The sequence below is a fragment of the Genypterus blacodes genome, unplaced genomic scaffold, assembly GCF_046128005.1.
Source record: "Genypterus blacodes isolate CSIRO-AG114 ecotype Tasmania unplaced genomic scaffold, CSIRO-AGI_Gbla_v1 ptg000055l_1, whole genome shotgun sequence".
Lineage (NCBI taxonomy): Eukaryota > Metazoa > Chordata > Actinopteri > Ophidiiformes > Ophidiidae > Genypterus > Genypterus blacodes.
Window position 1 is genome coordinate 5,091,007 of NW_027466867.1, and position 17,875 is coordinate 5,108,881.

Here is a 17,875-nt window from a genome sequence, read left to right on the forward strand (position 1 = left end):
AGTCTGCCAAACACTGTTCATCCCGCGATGGAGAATGATAATGTTAACATGGACAGTTTAGTTGGATAGATATTCGACTGTTTGTCTCCAATCAGATTGGCTGAAACCCCTAATGCGCATCAATTATAATTTACAATCACAACGAGGATTATAAAGGCCTATTGAACCTGGGGGTTGTTGCACTTTCAGTTTCACATCCACGTCCACATTACAAAGCCATTTCCTGCATCTAATTAGATCATCCTAATACACGCTCCTAATTAAATAGGCTGCAGTTGTCAGTTTGTGTCTATTTTCCCCCTAGAATAACCAGTGTTCCAAAATTATAACAATATTTGACCCCTTTAGGTGTACTGGTGTATTATTCCATTATTTTCGTCCTGACAACAAGACGCATTTGTCATGGTGATTGCACGTTCAATTTAATAATCATAATTATGAGGGGGAATGATTTCTGGGCCTAACTAGCTTTTTTTTACTGGAAAAACGTATTGTGTTGAAGATAATCAGTCTTTGGCCATCCTCAATAACACACAGCATCGAGGAGAAGGTTGCCTGCAAGAAATTAGAGACTTTCACTCCACATGGTGTTTCTTAAATGTTCAGGTAAGTGAGCTGGTTAGTGTTTCTAAATGTAAATGTGATTTCGTATAGATGATAGTACAGAATATACGGAGACGAATGTTTGAAGAGAATTCACCTCTCAGCTTTGTCCGAGGTATATGAGTATTTGTTGCCCTCTTGTGGTGATGTCAAGTTACGGAAATACTGTAAAAATGCATTGTAACATCTATTTGAAGTATTCCGTACTAATACTTCTTATGCAAACTATTGGGTTTGTTGTTGTAACTTACATTTAAAAGTTGGATAAATATTTTCATTTCAGCACCCATAAAAAATACAACTATGTGCTATGAGAAACCTGTTGGTGTCATTCTTTTTTAAGAAGTAGGCATTTTATTAGAACATTATTGTCTTAAGTTATAAGCATATACCATTGAAATGTGAGTTGTGTGCAGTAGCCAGACCATTAGTAATATGGTCTGGCTACTGCTACTGCTATACTGTCAGTGTGCGATGAAAGATGGAAGAAACAAATGTATGCTGAAGTATGGATTACCCTTTGCTAATACTGCTCAAATCTGCCGTTATTTCTATTTTTAAAAATCACAAAATTCTGATTTATTTTCAGGCTTTTAGTCGAGTCAATTCTAACAGCGGACTCAATGGTAATTCGGCGCTTTATTAGTGAACTAAGAGCTACAACTCTTTTAACCCAACACAACACTGTTAAACAAAAACAGGCTCCCCAGTCTCTTTTCAGGAAAAAGCTACTCTGGCAGCTCCCCTGTAGTGAGTATTTTAGATGCATTATGAGGCCTTTGTAATGCTTAACAGCTGACTCAAAAGGTCAGCTATCTGCATATTCATTAGAGGAACAATGAAACAAAGCACAGGAATGAAAGAATTTTAACACCATCTAAATTACATAGAAGGATGTTGACAGACAGGAAAAGCATATCAAAGACAAAGGGAAGGCGATAGAATAACAGTAACACAGAACCTGTTAGTTATAAATACGACAAAATTAGCTGAGAGAAGCGAGATTGGAAATTAACGATCAAAAGCAAGTTTCCTGCTCTTGCTTATATTTCTGTGACACACAATAGTTGACCTCTGCCTCCTTCAAGCTAAGCCGTCACTGTAATGCGTCCTCCCCCTCCCTCTCCCTCTCCCTCTCCCTCTCCCTCTCCCTCTCCCTCTCCCTCTCTTCCCCTTCATCTCTGTCATCCAGCATTCAACCTCTTGACTGCAGCTCTTACAGCACTAACCCTCAACTTGTTCTATTCTGTCAAAATGCCAGACTCTGAGGCAGCTGCTCCAGCACCGTGCCAGGTTATCAAAGAGGACATGGACAAATGGTGAGTTCTGACAGCAGTCGTGTAGAATTATAGATGTTGAAAATTGAATTGTTTGAGACATATAGTTGTAATGCCAAATGAAGTAAACTATTGTATGATCATTACTGGCGATGTCGGCAAGCTGGACGCGTTTTATATTGAATGTTTTTCAAGTGGACTCTGGGTTTTATAAACTCTTGATGTCTAATTTCATTATTTGCTTAATTTCCAAAGATTTAATAGAAATATTTTGTTTGTGAGAAGGCCAAATGTACAGGATGAACGTTCTTTTTCAGTGTAAAATGCCTACAGGATGATAAGAACAAGGAAGATTAATCTGGGTTACAGCTAAATACTACATCTGGTGTGTGGCCTTTTTCAGCTGTCACTTCTTGAATGATATCTTCAATGAATGTATTCAATTCACTTACGTTAACGTGGACTGAACTTGTAAACACATGAGTGACATTGATACTTTATTTGATCTTTCTGCACGTCCACTCTACATACAACATGTGGCAAGAAAAATTGTCATGACATTTAGCCGGGGTTCATACAGTAACATATATGTCCAGAGTTGCATAAATAGACTTGAGGTCTGAAATAGTATTTGACTTGCTTGACCTCATTCAGCGACTTGGCACATTCCTAGCTTTTGGTTCGTGTTACGTTCACTCATACAGTAACATTTGCGTCCACGTGCAGCAATGATTAGTGCTATAGAGGAGGAGCTGCTTGGTGAACACTGCTTAATGCACATATGAGCGCAGCAGCTGTGGAGGTTTATATAGGAAACATGAATTCATGTTGCGTCATGGAGATCTCATAGGTTGAAGTGAAATCCTCTTATGTGTCATGAGAGATGTGGCTTAACGTGGATTTGTGTTTCAGTATCAAAGAAAAGGGAGTGGATGGATGTAAAGATCTGATAGACGCCTTCCAGGCCTGTGTAAAGACCCTGTCTGAGGGATCCTGATACGGGACGCAATGAACCTGTAAGAGAAGGTAAGGTAACATTAATCACATTAATCACTACAAACAAGATTCAAGAGTCAAAATACATCCTAACATATCAGGCTTATAGAACAGACGCATTAATGTGTTTTGTTATTGCAAGTAATGAATGTCTGCCTATGCTGGAGCAATGTTATAACTTTTCTTTGTGCTTTTAATCCCAGATTGCATTCTTCCATGTCGTCCACCATCCCTGCATTCCCTACCATACCATTGCGCACAGGACAAAACCAGAACAATCTGGAGGGTGTGATACTGTTTGTCATCTGTCAACATGAAGGATTAGATGGTTTTTGGTGAATGTTATAAAATCATTTGTACACACTGTATTCCCAAAGCACAACTTTTCAACACAACAAAAATATGCATATTTTCCAATAAAAGCTAAGTTACTATATACTTGTTGTTCCTTGTCAGCTGATGTTAATATGTCAGTCTACTCAGATAACCAACACATCATTGTCATTATCAAATAATGCTTTAAATGCTTCTTAAAATATGTATGTGGTTTAAAGCTAATGACCTGTAGGAACTCTCCGTGGTACTGACTGACCCTGGGTTAACCGTCTCACACAGACCGGTTCCTCTTAATAGAATTAAAAAGAGCTTCTTAATCTGCTTAATCCTCGCATGAGTACCTGCTCTGTGAAGTCTGGTGTAACTGTTGCAGTCTGAGCTCTGTCGGTGGCTGCGGGCATTATGGGAATGTATAATGAGATAGATGAAAGAGAAGTTTTGTGGCGCCGCACGGAGATCCCCTTTCACCGCAGAGATAAGAGAGAGGTTGTCTAGAAGTAGAAACCAGGGATTTCCTTTAGAGCAGTAAATAGAACAGTTACAACAGCTGACTGGGAATTCTTTCTTAAATTTCCCTCTACTTTGTTCCATTGACCTGGAGTGTCATTGATGCTACTTACAGTATATCAAATCTTGATCGGATTTGAAACCAGGAAAGCTTGCATTCAAACGATATCAGGTAGAAGCACTGGTTTGAGATTCACAGGTCTGTGTGCAGACCCTACTTGCTGTTTTGATTGCACTGAGGCATCTAGATCTTAATAGACAAACGCTGTCTCACCAGAACAAGCAAACAAATATAAAGATAAATATGTCTTGCTTGGAGAAAAATGCTTCAAGCTGCATGCAAATCAAAAAGAGGCACAGATGAAGATAGGCTTTGGGGAATTAATCCACCCACACACAACATTGCAAACTGAGATTTGAGAGAATTTTCAAAGCACTTTACAGGTTATAAATTCAAATGTCCCACTTGCTCTTAATCTAATGAAAGTGCCAGCTTTTGAACCAGAATAATGTCCCTATGACAGCCACAAACACTGTTGAATATGTGTGATAGGTCACGCTTTCTAATCGAGATGTTCATTCAACGATTTTTGGTGTAACTGAGGCTTTATGGTGCGTACTGTTTGTTAAAAACACCATTTCAGCCTTAATTCAGCAGCTGGGAGTAAAGAAAACCTTGATGATGTCATAAACTAGCCAGGATATTTACTAATCAATATGTCTATTTGTTCTTTGGATCATCACCTCAAACCGGATCAAACCATTGAGATTGTTCACAAAGTCAATTTGTAAATATTTCTATGAATGTTGATTATTTGTTGTACAAAAGTCTGGCTTCGCGTGTGGCAACAGCCCTGATTTTTTTTTTTAAATCATGCAAAACCACAAAAAACGCAAATATTATTATTATTATATTATTCCTATTCTCATTAGGGAACAAACCAAACGAGATGTCCAAATCTATAACTAAATAGGGGTATTTATTGCATTATTTGGCAAAAATCCCATTTGTAGAGAGCTCAGTTGGGGTGTCAGTCATCATGATAGGGCAGTGAAGGGGTTTGAAAATGGGCAATATTCTCTCATGTGGGACCAAAGCAGATGAAATCCTCCTCCGGCTCAGATCATCACATTAAAATACCTCCAGTCAGCCGCTCTGCAGCCTCCACATCAGCTGCCTCCGGCCATGTTTACATGTTTGCTCCCTGATTCCAACGCTGAGGGAGGCGTCCGCAGCAGCACAGGGCCCACAGTGAGGTGAATGCAGAGATAAGCGTATTTTGAGGAAGATGGGGAAGAGGAGGAGGAGGAGGGAGGAAGGTAGGGAGGGAGGAAAAGAGAGAGAGAGAGAGAGAGAGAGAGAGAGAGAGAGAGAGAGTGAGTGAGTGAGAGAGAGAGGATGGAGAGGGAGTGGGACCCGGATGCTGATGCGAGTGAGACGAAAGAAGGAAGAGGAGAGAGAAAATATCGATTTACGGCAAGAAAAGCAAAGGGAGAATAATACAGGGGGCCTTTACCCTGGCTGGCCGTAACCAGGGGTGACGAGGAGAGCTGAAATTAGTGCGGATATCTTTGATTTTTCTCCACCTGAGTATCAGCCGGTGAGGGAGGAGGAGGATACGCCAAAGGAGAGAGCGAGAAGATGCTGTGATCCGCTACTTGCAGGGATGTAGAGAGACGGAGGCAGAGGGAGGGGGATGGACACGCCGCGATCATCGGCATCAAGGATGAGTGTTTCCCGTCGAGAGATTGCGAGAATGTGGCGGCCGTCCGAGCACACGAACCATTTCGCGACGTCGAGAAACTTCAGGAGGTGTCGGTTTATGTGACAGCGAGAGAGAGGGAGAGAGAGAGAGAGAGAGGGAGAGGCGGCCATCGGTCCCGGCGTCGATGCTAAAGCTAACCCCGCTGCTGGCCAGGCTCACACAGCAGCACCTGTAAAAACAGGCCCGACACGGTCCACACAGATGCTTTCAAGCTCATTTATTTGACGTTTCGTGGGTGGAAATAGCCAAAAAATTGTCTAAATCTATCAAGTAGACGCGAAAAGCCTGGAAACCTGCTTGTATTTTCAGCTATATAACGTCAACGCTACTCATATTTAATTCTCCTATTATCCGTAATATACTGTATATGTAACGAGGTGCAAGTAATACAAAATAAGCTGATGTACTCAAACTCATTATTCTGCCAACCTGGTCATGTTTATCTTTAGGGTAGTGTATGAACGCATAGTTTCTCAGCTTTAGCCTACCTCCACAAGCTGTTTAGTTCAGTATATATATATTATATGATATATATACATGTTTATGTGCTTCAGAACATAAACACCACGCTCATTAATCCGTTTTAGATGAAGAATGTTCCATTATCACCCCAAACTTGTAGGTCACAACCAGTCCGGCCTGAGTTTTCACTTTGGAGTAGCAGTGTTTTACCCTAACCTAACTAATCCATACTTCTGAAATAAAAAGGTAGCACTGTATTGTATTACACGGCAACTTTGTTTGAGCCGTGTAATATCACAGTAATTGCAATAACCTCAGTGCAGTAGTAGTACTAGTAGTAGTGTTTTGACGTGCAGCGAGAGCAGTATGAGTAAGGAACTGTCTCTGAGTCAGTCAGCTCAATATGTTGGGCCCTATCGACTGGAGAAAACACTGGGGAAGGGACAGACAGGTGAGTTCCAACACAAGAATGGATTGGAATTGACTAGAACCAACCTATAATACTACTACTATAATACTAATATGGGATTTGTGCGTCTTCTCTCCGTCTTCTCTTCGTCTTCTCTCCGTTCTCTCATCTTCCAGGACTGGTTAAGCTCGGGGTCCACTGCATTACGGGTCAGAAGGTAGCGATCAAAATAGTCAACCGAGAGAAGCTGTCTGAGTCAGTCCTGATGAAGGTACGGTAGTGACGATGGAGGCGATGATGACGTTAATGATTTGTACATGGCAGCTCTGTTTTTAGCTCTGGATAGCTTTGGCTTCCTAATTGTTTCACCTCCCTCTCTCTCTGTCTCTTTCTCTCTCTCTGTCTCTCTTTCTGTGTGTGTGTCTCTCTCTCTTCTCAGGTGGAGAGGGAGATTGCCATTCTCAAACTGATTGAGCACCCGCATGTGTTGAAGCTGCATGATGTTTACGAGAATAACAAATATCTGTGAGTTTACTCTTCTAGTGTTTCTTGCCTCATTCTGAACTCTGATGTTGGGTAGATAAATATGACTTCAAGAGGCTCTTATCATCGTTATTCTCACTTTTGCCTCATTTCCTATAAATATTTCCACTGTCTTCTATGTTAAATCTACCCCAAACTATCAATTCATTCAAGCCTCCTGCTACAATGGAATTTATCACACATTAATGTCTTTTTTTGTTGTTGTTAGTCTCTCAATCAAACAGAAATGTATTAGTTAGTGTAGTTACAATCATTACTACAGATTTTCAACTCAATTAATTCATTGTTTATTGTGTATCATATCTCCAGCTTCATTTATTTGACCAGCAGTCCTAAAACCAATTAAATTCTTACATTTAAGGAGCCGAAACCAGCAAATATCTGGTATATTTTACTCTCTAACTGACATAAACCTTTACGCAATTACCAAAGTAGTCTCGGCGGCTGATTAATTTACCCATTTAGATAGGAACCAGCTAATCAATTCATTTCAGGTCAGAGGTTTGTTTTCAGAGTGGAGGTACCAGAATTGCATGTTTGGGTTTCGTTCTCGTTCTCGTTCTGTCCCTGATGTCGTCTCCTCCTCCTGCATCACTACTTCATTATTAATAAATCTGTTGTTACCCCACCCACCCCTCTCCGCCAGGTACCTGGTGTTGGAGCATGTCTCGGGGGGAGAGCTGTTTGACTACCTGGTGAAGAAGGGCCGACTGACTCCCAAAGAGGCCAGGAAGTTCTTCAGACAGATTATCTCTGCCTTGGATTTCTGCCACAGTCACTCCATCTGGTTGGTGTTTGCTGCTGAGAATTAGTTCACTAACTCGGGGTCTGGGGTCCTGCGTATGAATTAAGAATGGTTTTTATCTACGTGTAGGCAGTTTGATGTGAAGAATTAGCAGACGTGACAAGATTGTTTTACTTGTAGCTCGCAGCATCCAAGACTATTGACAACTAAGAATCAAAGCCGCCTTTGCCGTTTCAAAGGAAACGTCTAGTTTGATCGTACCTCTCTCATCTTTTCTCAGCATGTGGACTGTGTTTGTCTCCTGATTGTGTCGTGTGTGTGTGTGTGCAGTCACAGAGACCTGAAACCTGAAAACCTGCTCCTGGATGAGAAGAACAACATCCGTATTGCTGACTTTGGCATGGCCTCCCTACAGGTTGGAGACAGTCTGTTAGAGACCAGCTGTGGGTGCGTATCCGCTCTCTCGCTCTCTCTGTCCCTGTATATGTGTGTGTGTGTGTTCATAAAGACTCTGAAATGACTCATATTTTGCATCTGTGCAACTTGCAGTATACATATCTGCTGTATGTACAATTCGCATCCAGCCACAGTATCCAAACCCTGACAGGAATACATATCTGCAACATATACATTAGGAGAGAACAGTCACGTGTGTGTACATTCTTTTAAAATCTGCTGCATTGTATGTTTTGTATCTGCTCTAAACATCTTTCCCCTCCTGATTTCAGATCTCCACATTATGCTTGTCCTGAGGTCATACGGGTAAGAGGCCGATAAGCTTCTGCTTACTGTGTTTGAAAGAAATAATATTTAAATGTTGCACGAGTTACACAATAAAGCTACACTACCAACTATGAAATCTTGTGGAGTTAAAGCTCTTAATAACAATCCAAACTAATTCCTCTCCACCAAACCTTTTTTCGTACATTATTGTGAAAAGACAATCTCATCCAGTTGATGTCGTCCCTTGTTGTGTTTCATAGACGGCTAATGTGATTCTGGAGAGCAGTCAGTAAACAGCACAGTCAGAGGATAATCCATTTCTATCAATGAGAAAATGTTTTGCCTTGGTTTAATTTGGTGTAACTGGTGGATTAAAATGGATTAAAAATGCTCCTTTTGACAGAATACGCTTCGGAAAAAAGAAATTGTGTTGCGCCCCTATGAGGCTTAAGTCGTGTGAAATCGCCTCCCAGTAAATTAAATCACGTGACGCCGCTCGTTGGAAGTTCCCAGAAGGTCAGAGTTGAGTTGATAATCTCTGTGTTTTTGGCAGGGCGAGAAATATGACGGGCGGAGAGCAGATGTGTGGAGCTGCGGGGTCATCCTCTTTGCTCTGCTGGTGGTAAGACACACACACACGTTTCCCTCCCCTATTTTCGCAGTAAACTCTTGTTGTTTCCGAGCAATTTCGCTCTTTTGTCTTCCTCCCTTTTCCCACATCTGTCCCCCCTCACTTCCTCTCCTCTCTTCCCCCCTTCTTCCAACCGTAGGGAGCCCTGCCGTTTGACCACGACAATTTACGCCAGCTCTTGGAGAAGGTGAAGAGTGGGGTGTTCCACATGCCCCACTTCATCCCACCAGACTGCCAATCTCTGCTCAAGGGCATGATTGAGGTCAACCCTGAAAAGAGGCTCACGGTATGGGACCTCGCTCACACCACCGTGTCTCACACACACACACTGGGTCTTCCTGGACGTCTGAACACTTAGCTTGCACACCACTCGTTTTCTAACTGTATTTGATTATAATAACTCCTGTGTTCAAATGTCTGCGATGAACTTGAACCACAATATCCATACAAAACCTGTATTATTATTATTATTATTATTACGGGAGCAGAGAAGATCGTTTTCCAGTTTTCCCTGGAATTGGTTTGTCCAATTTTTGAAGGCGTGGCCTATTTGATAGCACTGCACAATGTACAGTCTGAATGCATTTTGCCAGTAGGTGGCATGAGAACGACATTAAAAATTATAAGAGAGTCGTGTTCATGACAACAATTTTAACACTTCCAGTTTGTGCAACGCTGAGGATTTAGGTGTCGCCGCACATTGTAGCAGAAGAAGGCTGAAAAAGTATATGATCGGTCATTCAGAGCACTTATTGTCTGATTTCTGGTAGATTTTGTCTTCTTGTCAAAACCAAAACATGTAGCACATTCAGATTTGCATGCAGAATATTCAGAACAGACAAAGTGGTGTTTTGTACGCATAAAAAAAAGGATCTGGTGTGAAATGTTTACGCCGTACAACTCTGCGGCCATCTGGTTGTTAACAGACTGTAGCAACTAATTGCCTCATCTGCCCTGTCACCTTTTTACAGCTAGAGGCCATCCAGAAACACGGCTGGTACCAGTGAGTATATGTTTTATATGTACAGCTTCAAGAGTGAAAGGAATGTTTAATGAAGCTATGATTTGAAGGGAAGCTTTTGAAGTGTTTCAATTATGTATAATGTGTGTGTGTGTTGCGTTTCAGGGGCGGCCGTAATGAGCCGTGTCCTGAGCAGCCTCCGCCCAGGCGCGTGTGCGTGAGGCGAATTTTGTCCCTGACTGAGCTCGACCCGGACGTGTTGGACAGCATGCACTCTCTGGGCTGCTTCAGAGACAGAGTCAAGCTCACCCGCGATCTGCAGTGTGAAGAGTTAAGCGTTTCTTTTTAAATCCTCTCTCGCCGTCCGTCTCTCCGCGTCCTCGCCTCGTTCCTTATTTCACCGGCGTTTACATCTCATCTCACGAGTGTCTCTCCTTTGCCTTGTTTCAGGGAAAACCAAGAGAAGATGATATACTACCTTCTGCTGGACAGGAAGGAGCGTTACCCCAGCTACGAGGATGAGGACCTGCCTCCACGCAATGACGTAGGTCAGTCAATAGAGGGCAGGAGGGATGCACTGGAGGGAGGGAGCAGCTTGCCTCAGCCTAGAGTTCAGAGATGGAATTCCGCCACAGCATATGAGCAACATGCAGGTACTCATCATCGCCACCAGTGAATGTGGATGGAGATTATGTTTTCACTGCTGGATGTCTGAAAATAAACTGAATTTATTGTGTCATGTGCAACATTATACCACCAAACACTCATCACTACATTATTTTTTTTATTTTTTTCACATTCAGTACACTTTGCAGGACATCTGCTGGGTTTGCTTTATGGGACAGGGCGGCTATTCTGCCTTTGCAAATGAGCTTTCTCACAGTGACAGATGGCAGACTGAGTGAGAAGCCTGTGGAGAAATCACTCTCAATGCGATCAGCCTTTTTCATAATTGCAGAAAGCAAATAAATACATCACCATAGCGAGAGCAGTAGGACTTTTGACTCTGACAACGCATGTCTGCATATTTCTACATTTTCTTTGGCTGCACATCTGCCAGTTTTATTCATAAATTGTGTGGAAATGTTATTTTGTAAAGATTTGTCAGAAAACCGCGTACTGAAAACAATATTGATTAATCTGAATTATTGATGTAATTATTTAGCAGACCCACCCCGAAAGCGTGTAGACTCTCCTATGCTGACACGCCACGGCCGCTGCCGCCCCGAGAGGAAGAGCCTGGAGGTGCTCAGTGTCACCGAACAGGGGTCTCCCACCCCGCCTCGCAGGGCCTTGGACACAGCTGCACACAGCCAGAGGTACATGCTTATGTGCTTACAGTGCGCACACACAAACGCTGCTTTAAAAAAATAGACTCGTACTCACTCGCTCAAGTTCTTTTGTCTGTTTTGATGACCGTTTGACCCCTCGTGACCCTGTCAGGTCCCGCTCAGTCAGCGGAGCCTCCACTGGTCTCTCTTCCAGCCCTCTCAGCAGCCCCAGGGTAAGGGCCTCTGCTGGCCATCTGTTACACTTTAGACACACAAATGTTAATAAGATGACATACACATGTGTTATTAAAAAGAGTTTCATATCTCTGGTGTAATCTAATTTAACAGGTGGAGCTCTGGTTGATGTTTAAGTGTACAACCCACACAAATGGCTCAAGTCCCTATGGCTTACTATCCCCTTTGTGGATTGAAACTTAAAGATATTGCCATTTGTTTGATTATAATATCTAAATAAACTGTAACATATCCTTATGTATACCTATATGATATTGTACATGAAGTTCAAACGTATCAATGCAGGTTGTGTGTATTGAAGTAATGCTCTGATACTTATTGCAATATTGATTTTGCCCTTATTGCTCACCCCTGCATCAAACTGCTTAAGATTGCAGCCATGCCTCACGTACGCCCCGAGACGTTCGCACAACTCCTCAGTCACTTTTACATATCATCACTGCACCACTTTGTCTGAACAGATTCTCACCCATCAGGAAGTTTGTTTGACATTTTTCTCCAGTGTTTCTTCTGTCTTCATGTCACTTTCTCGGCTCTGCATCATTCACAAACTAGACGCGAGCACAATACCACGCAGTAAATGGAGGAGGCTCTAAGCCGGCGGCAGTTACAGTTACACTCCTTCCTTTTCACTGTCTTCTGTCACTGCATAATTAACTCTGTCACCACAATCAACTGTCACTGAACCTTCACTCATAGCGCTCACGATTGCAAAATGATAATAGGGTTAAAGATTTGATGGCTCGCTGTAGCAGACACGACGCACTTGACACTCTCATTACTCACAAGATGCACTCTTTTGTCACAAAGCATGATACTCATTTCCATCCTTCTTTTTTTCATGTTCCATCCCCTCTCTTTCTTGTTATCCATCTCCCCCATCCCCCACCCCACAAACCCCCCCCCCCCCCCCCCCACCCCCCCTCCAGTCCTATCAAAGCCCCGTCTTCACTTTCAGCCAATCAGACGTCACCTCTGCCACAGCCACCCCCCCCACAAAGGAGCCCAAACAGGGAAGTGCCACTGCTCCTCGCTCAGCCCGGCCTCACGACAAGCCCAAAGCTCCCCCCAATCCCAAGACCCAGACCCTGCCCAGCAAGGGACCCGCCGAGCGACCCCACCTGCAGCCCATCAAATCCCTGCCTCTGCACAACCAAACCTCGCGCTCGCCCTCCCCATCTCCACTCCTCTCTCCCATCCCCCGTTTCTTCTTCCCATCCTCCTCTGTCCTTAAGTCAGTGACTAAGAGCTTCTACCCAAACTCTGCCCACTCTGTGCCACAGGTGACCCCCCAAGGCTCTCCGTTGCCCACACCACTGGGCACCCCTGTCCACCACCCTCACCACCTTTCCTCCACCCCACCCTCCTCCTCCTCGTCTTCGTCCTCCTCGCGGGCGGAAGGCGGGGGAGGAGTGGGCTCGCTGTCGCTGACCCCGCCCTCCAGCCCGGGAGGCGGAAGCGGCATGGCGGCCAGCAGCTCAGCCCACTGGAGGACCCGGCTCAATTCTTTCAAGAACAATCTGCTGGGCTCTCCCCGGTTCCACCGCCGTAAGCTGCAAGGTGAACATCGTGATTTGTCTGATATATTTTCGTACATGAGCGGTATATGCACCAATATCAGCTCAGGTATGGGACACGTAGAGGCAATAATTGGCTGTCATGTTCAGCATTTCTAAGGATTCCAAAATGTCTTCAATAGTGAAAATGATTCCTCTGTTCTTAGTTCCTACATCAGAAGACATGTCCAGTCTCACGCCAGAGTCCAGCCCAGAGTAAGTCACTCTTCATACACACACACACACACACACCCGCTGACTCATCATCTGTTAGTGTTCCCCATTGTCAAGCGTGTCATACTTTTTTCTCACTGCCAGGTTGGCTAAGAAGTCGTGGTTTGGGAACTTCATCGGCTTGGAGAAAGAGGAGCAGATCTTCGTGGTGATCCGAGACAAACCTCTGAGTTCAGTCAAAGCCGACATCGTCCACGCCTTCCTGTCTGTGAGTACCTGACGAGATCTGCCCAAGCTGCGTGCCAAAGCTCACCCACTTTGTTTTCTTTTAGAGCACGCCTCCCGCCTGCAGAGCTGCAAGGAAACTCACGAGCACTTCTCATACGCACTTCATTTCAGTCTTTACCTCTGCTTTCTCTTCATTTCAGTTTTTGCTCGCTCACGCCGCACTTTGATTGAGCACTTCACTTTCTTGTCCTTTCACCAACGGCTCACTCTGTCTCTCTCCTGTCCTCACCCTCACCTTTTGTCTCCCCTGCACTCACGTCGGCCCCCCTGTGCCTCTCCCACCTCCGTAAGTCTGTCGGTCTCTCTGCTGCTTTGTCGCCCCACCACACAGATCCCGTCGCTCAGCCACAGCGTCCTCTCCCAGACCAGTTTCCGGGCCGAGTACAAGTCCTCCGGCGGCCCCTCTGTCTTCCAGAAGCCCGTCAAGTTCCAGGTGGACATCGCCTTCTCCGAGAGCGAGAGGGAGAGGGACAGAGAGAGGGCCGAGCGGGAGGGCCGGAGGGAGACAGGAATTTACAGTGTGACATTCACTCTCATATCAGGCAAGTGGACACTCAAACTCTTTATCAAAGCTTTCGTTCTTTATGTTTTATCTGATTTAGTTACGTCCGGTTTATTTCTGCATTTAAGGTCCGAGTCGCAGGTTCAGACGAGTCGTGGAAACGATTCAGGCTCAGCTTCTCAGCTCCCATGATCAGCCCATGGTTCAGGCCCTCTCTGGTGAGATTGCTTACACAAACACGCACACACACACTCTTCACATGTGTCCTAAATTTCACAGGCATGTTGTTAATGTTCTGGGCCAAGCTTGAGGTCATTTCTGACCCTCACACAACGACAAAAGCACCAGGAGTCGGACAACCACAGGACGTAAGAATGACTTTCCCTGTCCTCCTCTTCTGATCCCTTCCCAGATGAGAAGAACGGCCGGCCCCACGGGACCCCCACCCGCCAGAACTCAAGGCGGTCCGAGGGTGGGGGCGACAGGTGCGAGTGGGGCGACAGAGCGGACGGCGGAGGCATCGGAGGCAGCGGCGGAGTTCTCCAGCGCAGAGGCTCGGCCAAAGAAAGAACCCGACTGCTGTCCTCCAATGGAACCCAATCCCAACCTTAGGATAGGAGGTGAGAGCAGACAGCTGGACGCCTAAACTACTCCGGATAGAAGACATAACTTGTAACTTCATCTCCAAATACCCCTGCAAGCCATGAGCTATGTCCTCCTCCTCTTTAACGACGTTATTGAAGGTTGCTCGACCATAGCAAAGATTGAGAAACAGCTTTTTTTTTCCTCCCCCTTTCACAAAATTTCGTTTAACGCAACATTTCCTTGATCCTTTCGGAATACCAGGATTCCTGCCCGTGAATGAAAAGAAGAGTTAAGGACTCACCCCCTAAGTGGAAAAAAACGATATATGAATGAGCAGTTTGGTATCCATCATAGATACAGCTTCACTGATCAAAACTAGGAATTTTGAAGTGCTAATGTGCATGCCAGTTAGCAAATCAGCCTGCTAAAGGATGCTAACGACGACCAGATACATAGTCTTACCATATCATTGTAACACAATATCGGACACCAAAAAATGAAGAAGAATAGTGTTATGACGGTTTCGGAAGATTAGTCTAAAAATTACCCAGTGTGCTCATATCACCGTCCAATAACATGCAAATACCAAACCCCATACGGGAAGAGACAGCAAGACCGGATCCGAGCAGGCGAAGAGTCTTAACCTGCTCGCCACTTCAACGAGCGGAAAAAACAGAAACATCCGGAAACGAGAAACTCCAGCAAAGTTTTCTCCTGATGTATGATGAATGTCAAAGAAATATTTTTTTATTTAGTTTGGATTTTAGGTTTGCGCGTTTCTTTTTTTCGAGGCCGTCGGTAGCACGGCGATCACCAGTTGGAAAGGGGAAGCCGACCTGTTGCTTCTTGCCAGGCGTTTATTTAAAGTTCAACGTTTGGGATTTTTACTTCTTTTTTTTTTTTTTGTATTTTCTTTCTACTCAGAGACAAAAATGAAACGATGCAAACGTGTTTTTTCTTGCATCGGAACCCTGTTGCTCTGAAGAAAATTATTTTTGATTTGAAAAGAAATATAAGCATACTATATGGGAAAAAAAACACTATGTGAATTAAGTTCCACGAAAATGAAACTCATCTCAGCTGTTTGTGCCCAAATTTGAATGAATTGAAATAGAGCATTCCAGGTCTGTGGAAAGGAACAGACGCCCCCCACCCTTCTCATCGAGCTCGTCTCATATCGCCGTAGTATTCACCTATCGACTCGGAAAAACAAAATAGGACGATACAAAAAAAATTCACAAAAAAACAAAGCAGAAGGAAAAGAATTCTCTGAACATTTCACCGATGGACATTCTTCACGAAATGCCGGATTTTGGGGGGGAGAAAAAGATTGTGATGTCATTTTCCTTCTTGCAAAAACAGGACTTCGAGATAAAAGAGCGAAGCCGAGGCAAAAGAGAGTCTCTCCCCCCACATACCCATGATGCACCTCACTTTTCAGTGTTCAACCAACAAGCCAAGTAGTCCCATCGCCATCTCCCGCCGCTGCCACCACCACCGCGCGCCCCGCCCGCACGCCCTCATCAACTGCACGCTGAAGTAGTTTGACGCTGAAAGGTCACGTGTCACTCCAGCGCTCCCGCCAGACGAGTCGACGTTCATCACCAGTCTTCCATACAGCACAATATGCAACGGAATGTCAAAGTTTTCAGAGAGATAAGCATTGTGACACTTTTTTATTTATTTATTTATTGTATTTATTTATTCAGTCATCTGGTTGTTAGCTTTAAGTTTGACTATTTATTTATTTATATATGTTTAATTTAGTTAATTGTTTGCCATCAAAAATGTGTCAAGAATTTTCAATGCTTTTCTTTTTTTCCAAATTATTTTTCAGAGTTTTAACGTCAACGAAACAGATAGCGGATAGCAGCACTGACAATAATGTGCAAGTCACCGTATTTGTCCGGCGACCTTTTGCGTGTATATTCCACACGTTCTTCTTCACCGCGCTTTTCGCTCTGGCAAACAGTAGATGATGAACTTGAGGAAGATGAGGACGGGGAGAGACGCTTTGACTGTTGCATTTTGTGGTGATTAAGAAAATGATCATATAAGCTGTTTTAGGTGGGGATACCCAGGAACATTAGCTGGATTAACACAAGTAAACCCTAACAGGCACGTAATTTCTCTCACACGCACACAATGAATGCTTGCTGAACCTCTTCATCTCTTGCTTTATGCTTTGTCCCTTGACCCCGTCTGTCTGCCTTTCACCCTTCGCATAGCCATCATCAGCACATGAGATACTGTACCAAGTCGTTCGTTGTTTGCTTCACTGAACGTACACACTTTATGATTGCCCACCATCATTTTCATCTTTTTTCATTATCACGTCACCCTCACCTTCACTTTCATTGACCCAACTCTGGCTAAGATTGTAAACTATTCTCCATTCCTAAGGGTCAGTAGAATAAGGTGTTAAAAAAGAAATGTCTGTATCATAATTTAAATATAAAAAGTGCACTATTATAACTATTGCCTGTGATTAAAAGAACAATTATGGTTGAATTGATGGTCAAAATAAAGAGCGATCCACCTTATTGTTATGGTTACAATAATAAATCCCAAAATTGTGTGTGTGCGTGTTTGTCTATGTACCTTTTGAGTTAAAATGGTGTCCATCACTTTGCACAGAGTGTGAAAGTCATTTGCCCTATTAGCTGTGAATAATATGAACCTGGACAGAGTCATTAATGTCCAAACCGAGACCAAAGGGGAATGATTGCTCAGAGAGAATAACAGTTCACTTTAATCACCTTAATCATCCCACTCACATAACACAGCCTGTCAGTTTTCATTTCAGCGCTTGTCTTTTCAGTTAAAGGGGATTTTAATTTTCATTTGCAATAAATAAAAAAAATATAGGAACATTTTAACCCCATATCGGTTAAGTTCAAATGTTATTGTAACATAGGTATATACTGTTTTCAAGAAGGCACAATATAAATTAATTAAATTATGAAGACTAGAGATTTCCTATACTATAACGTGCTATTTATATACCCTGCTTTTGTGTACTGTATTATCTTTGTATGTTTGATGTACATATCTAGTACTCAATAATATGACATGCTTACTGATGTATAAAATCCAATGTCTGTATCCAGATTCATGATGGTGCTGGTGGAATTTGGGTTCAGTACAGTTTCAACAGCACACAGGGAGGTAATGACGCCTATTACTAAAAAAAATGGAAGAGATGCTGGTTTTTACAATTCTTTGTTGGCAGGCGTTTCAGTGCTTTTCGTTCCGTGAACGTCACATCTCAGGATTCACCACAAC

The 17,875-nt window shown here is 43.5% G+C and overlaps 1 protein-coding gene and 1 long non-coding RNA gene across 2 annotated transcripts; both read left to right on the top strand.

Moving 5' to 3' along the window:
* The first annotated feature begins 95 nt into the window (after nucleotides 1-95).
* Nucleotides 96-3,291, top strand: LOC143002049 (uncharacterized). The gene is made up of 4 exons (XR_012963748.1): nucleotides 96-606; nucleotides 1,865-1,922; nucleotides 2,793-2,906; nucleotides 3,080-3,291. It is a non-coding gene; the product is annotated as an uncharacterized LOC143002049 (long non-coding RNA).
* Nucleotides 3,292-6,313: 3,022 nt separating this feature from the next.
* Nucleotides 6,314-14,617, top strand: LOC143002108 (serine/threonine-protein kinase BRSK2-like). The gene is made up of 19 exons (XM_076152055.1): nucleotides 6,314-6,398; nucleotides 6,533-6,627; nucleotides 6,796-6,881; nucleotides 7,546-7,686; nucleotides 7,975-8,091; nucleotides 8,373-8,406; nucleotides 8,921-8,989; nucleotides 9,138-9,296; nucleotides 9,970-10,001; nucleotides 10,125-10,289; nucleotides 10,410-10,507; nucleotides 11,125-11,278; nucleotides 11,403-11,463; nucleotides 12,487-13,045; nucleotides 13,209-13,257; nucleotides 13,360-13,483; nucleotides 13,835-14,045; nucleotides 14,134-14,223; nucleotides 14,418-14,617. The coding sequence occupies exons 1-19, from the start codon at nucleotides 6,314-6,316 to the stop codon at nucleotides 14,615-14,617; spliced, it is 2,529 nt and encodes an 842-aa protein (XP_076008170.1).
* The last annotated feature ends 3,258 nt before the right edge of the window (nucleotides 14,618-17,875 follow it).

Coding starts and splice junctions, on each gene's coding strand:
- LOC143002108 (XM_076152055.1), top strand. CDS start 6,314: ATGAGTAAGGAACTGTCTCTGAGTCAGTCAGCTCAATATGTTGGGCCC. Junction 6,399..6,532: donor ACTGGGGAAGGGACAGACAG/GTGAGTTCCAAC, acceptor CTCATCTTCCAG/GACTGGTTAAGCTCGGGGTC. Junction 8,407..8,920: donor CTTGTCCTGAGGTCATACGG/GTAAGAGGCCGA, acceptor TGTTTTTGGCAG/GGCGAGAAATATGACGGGCG.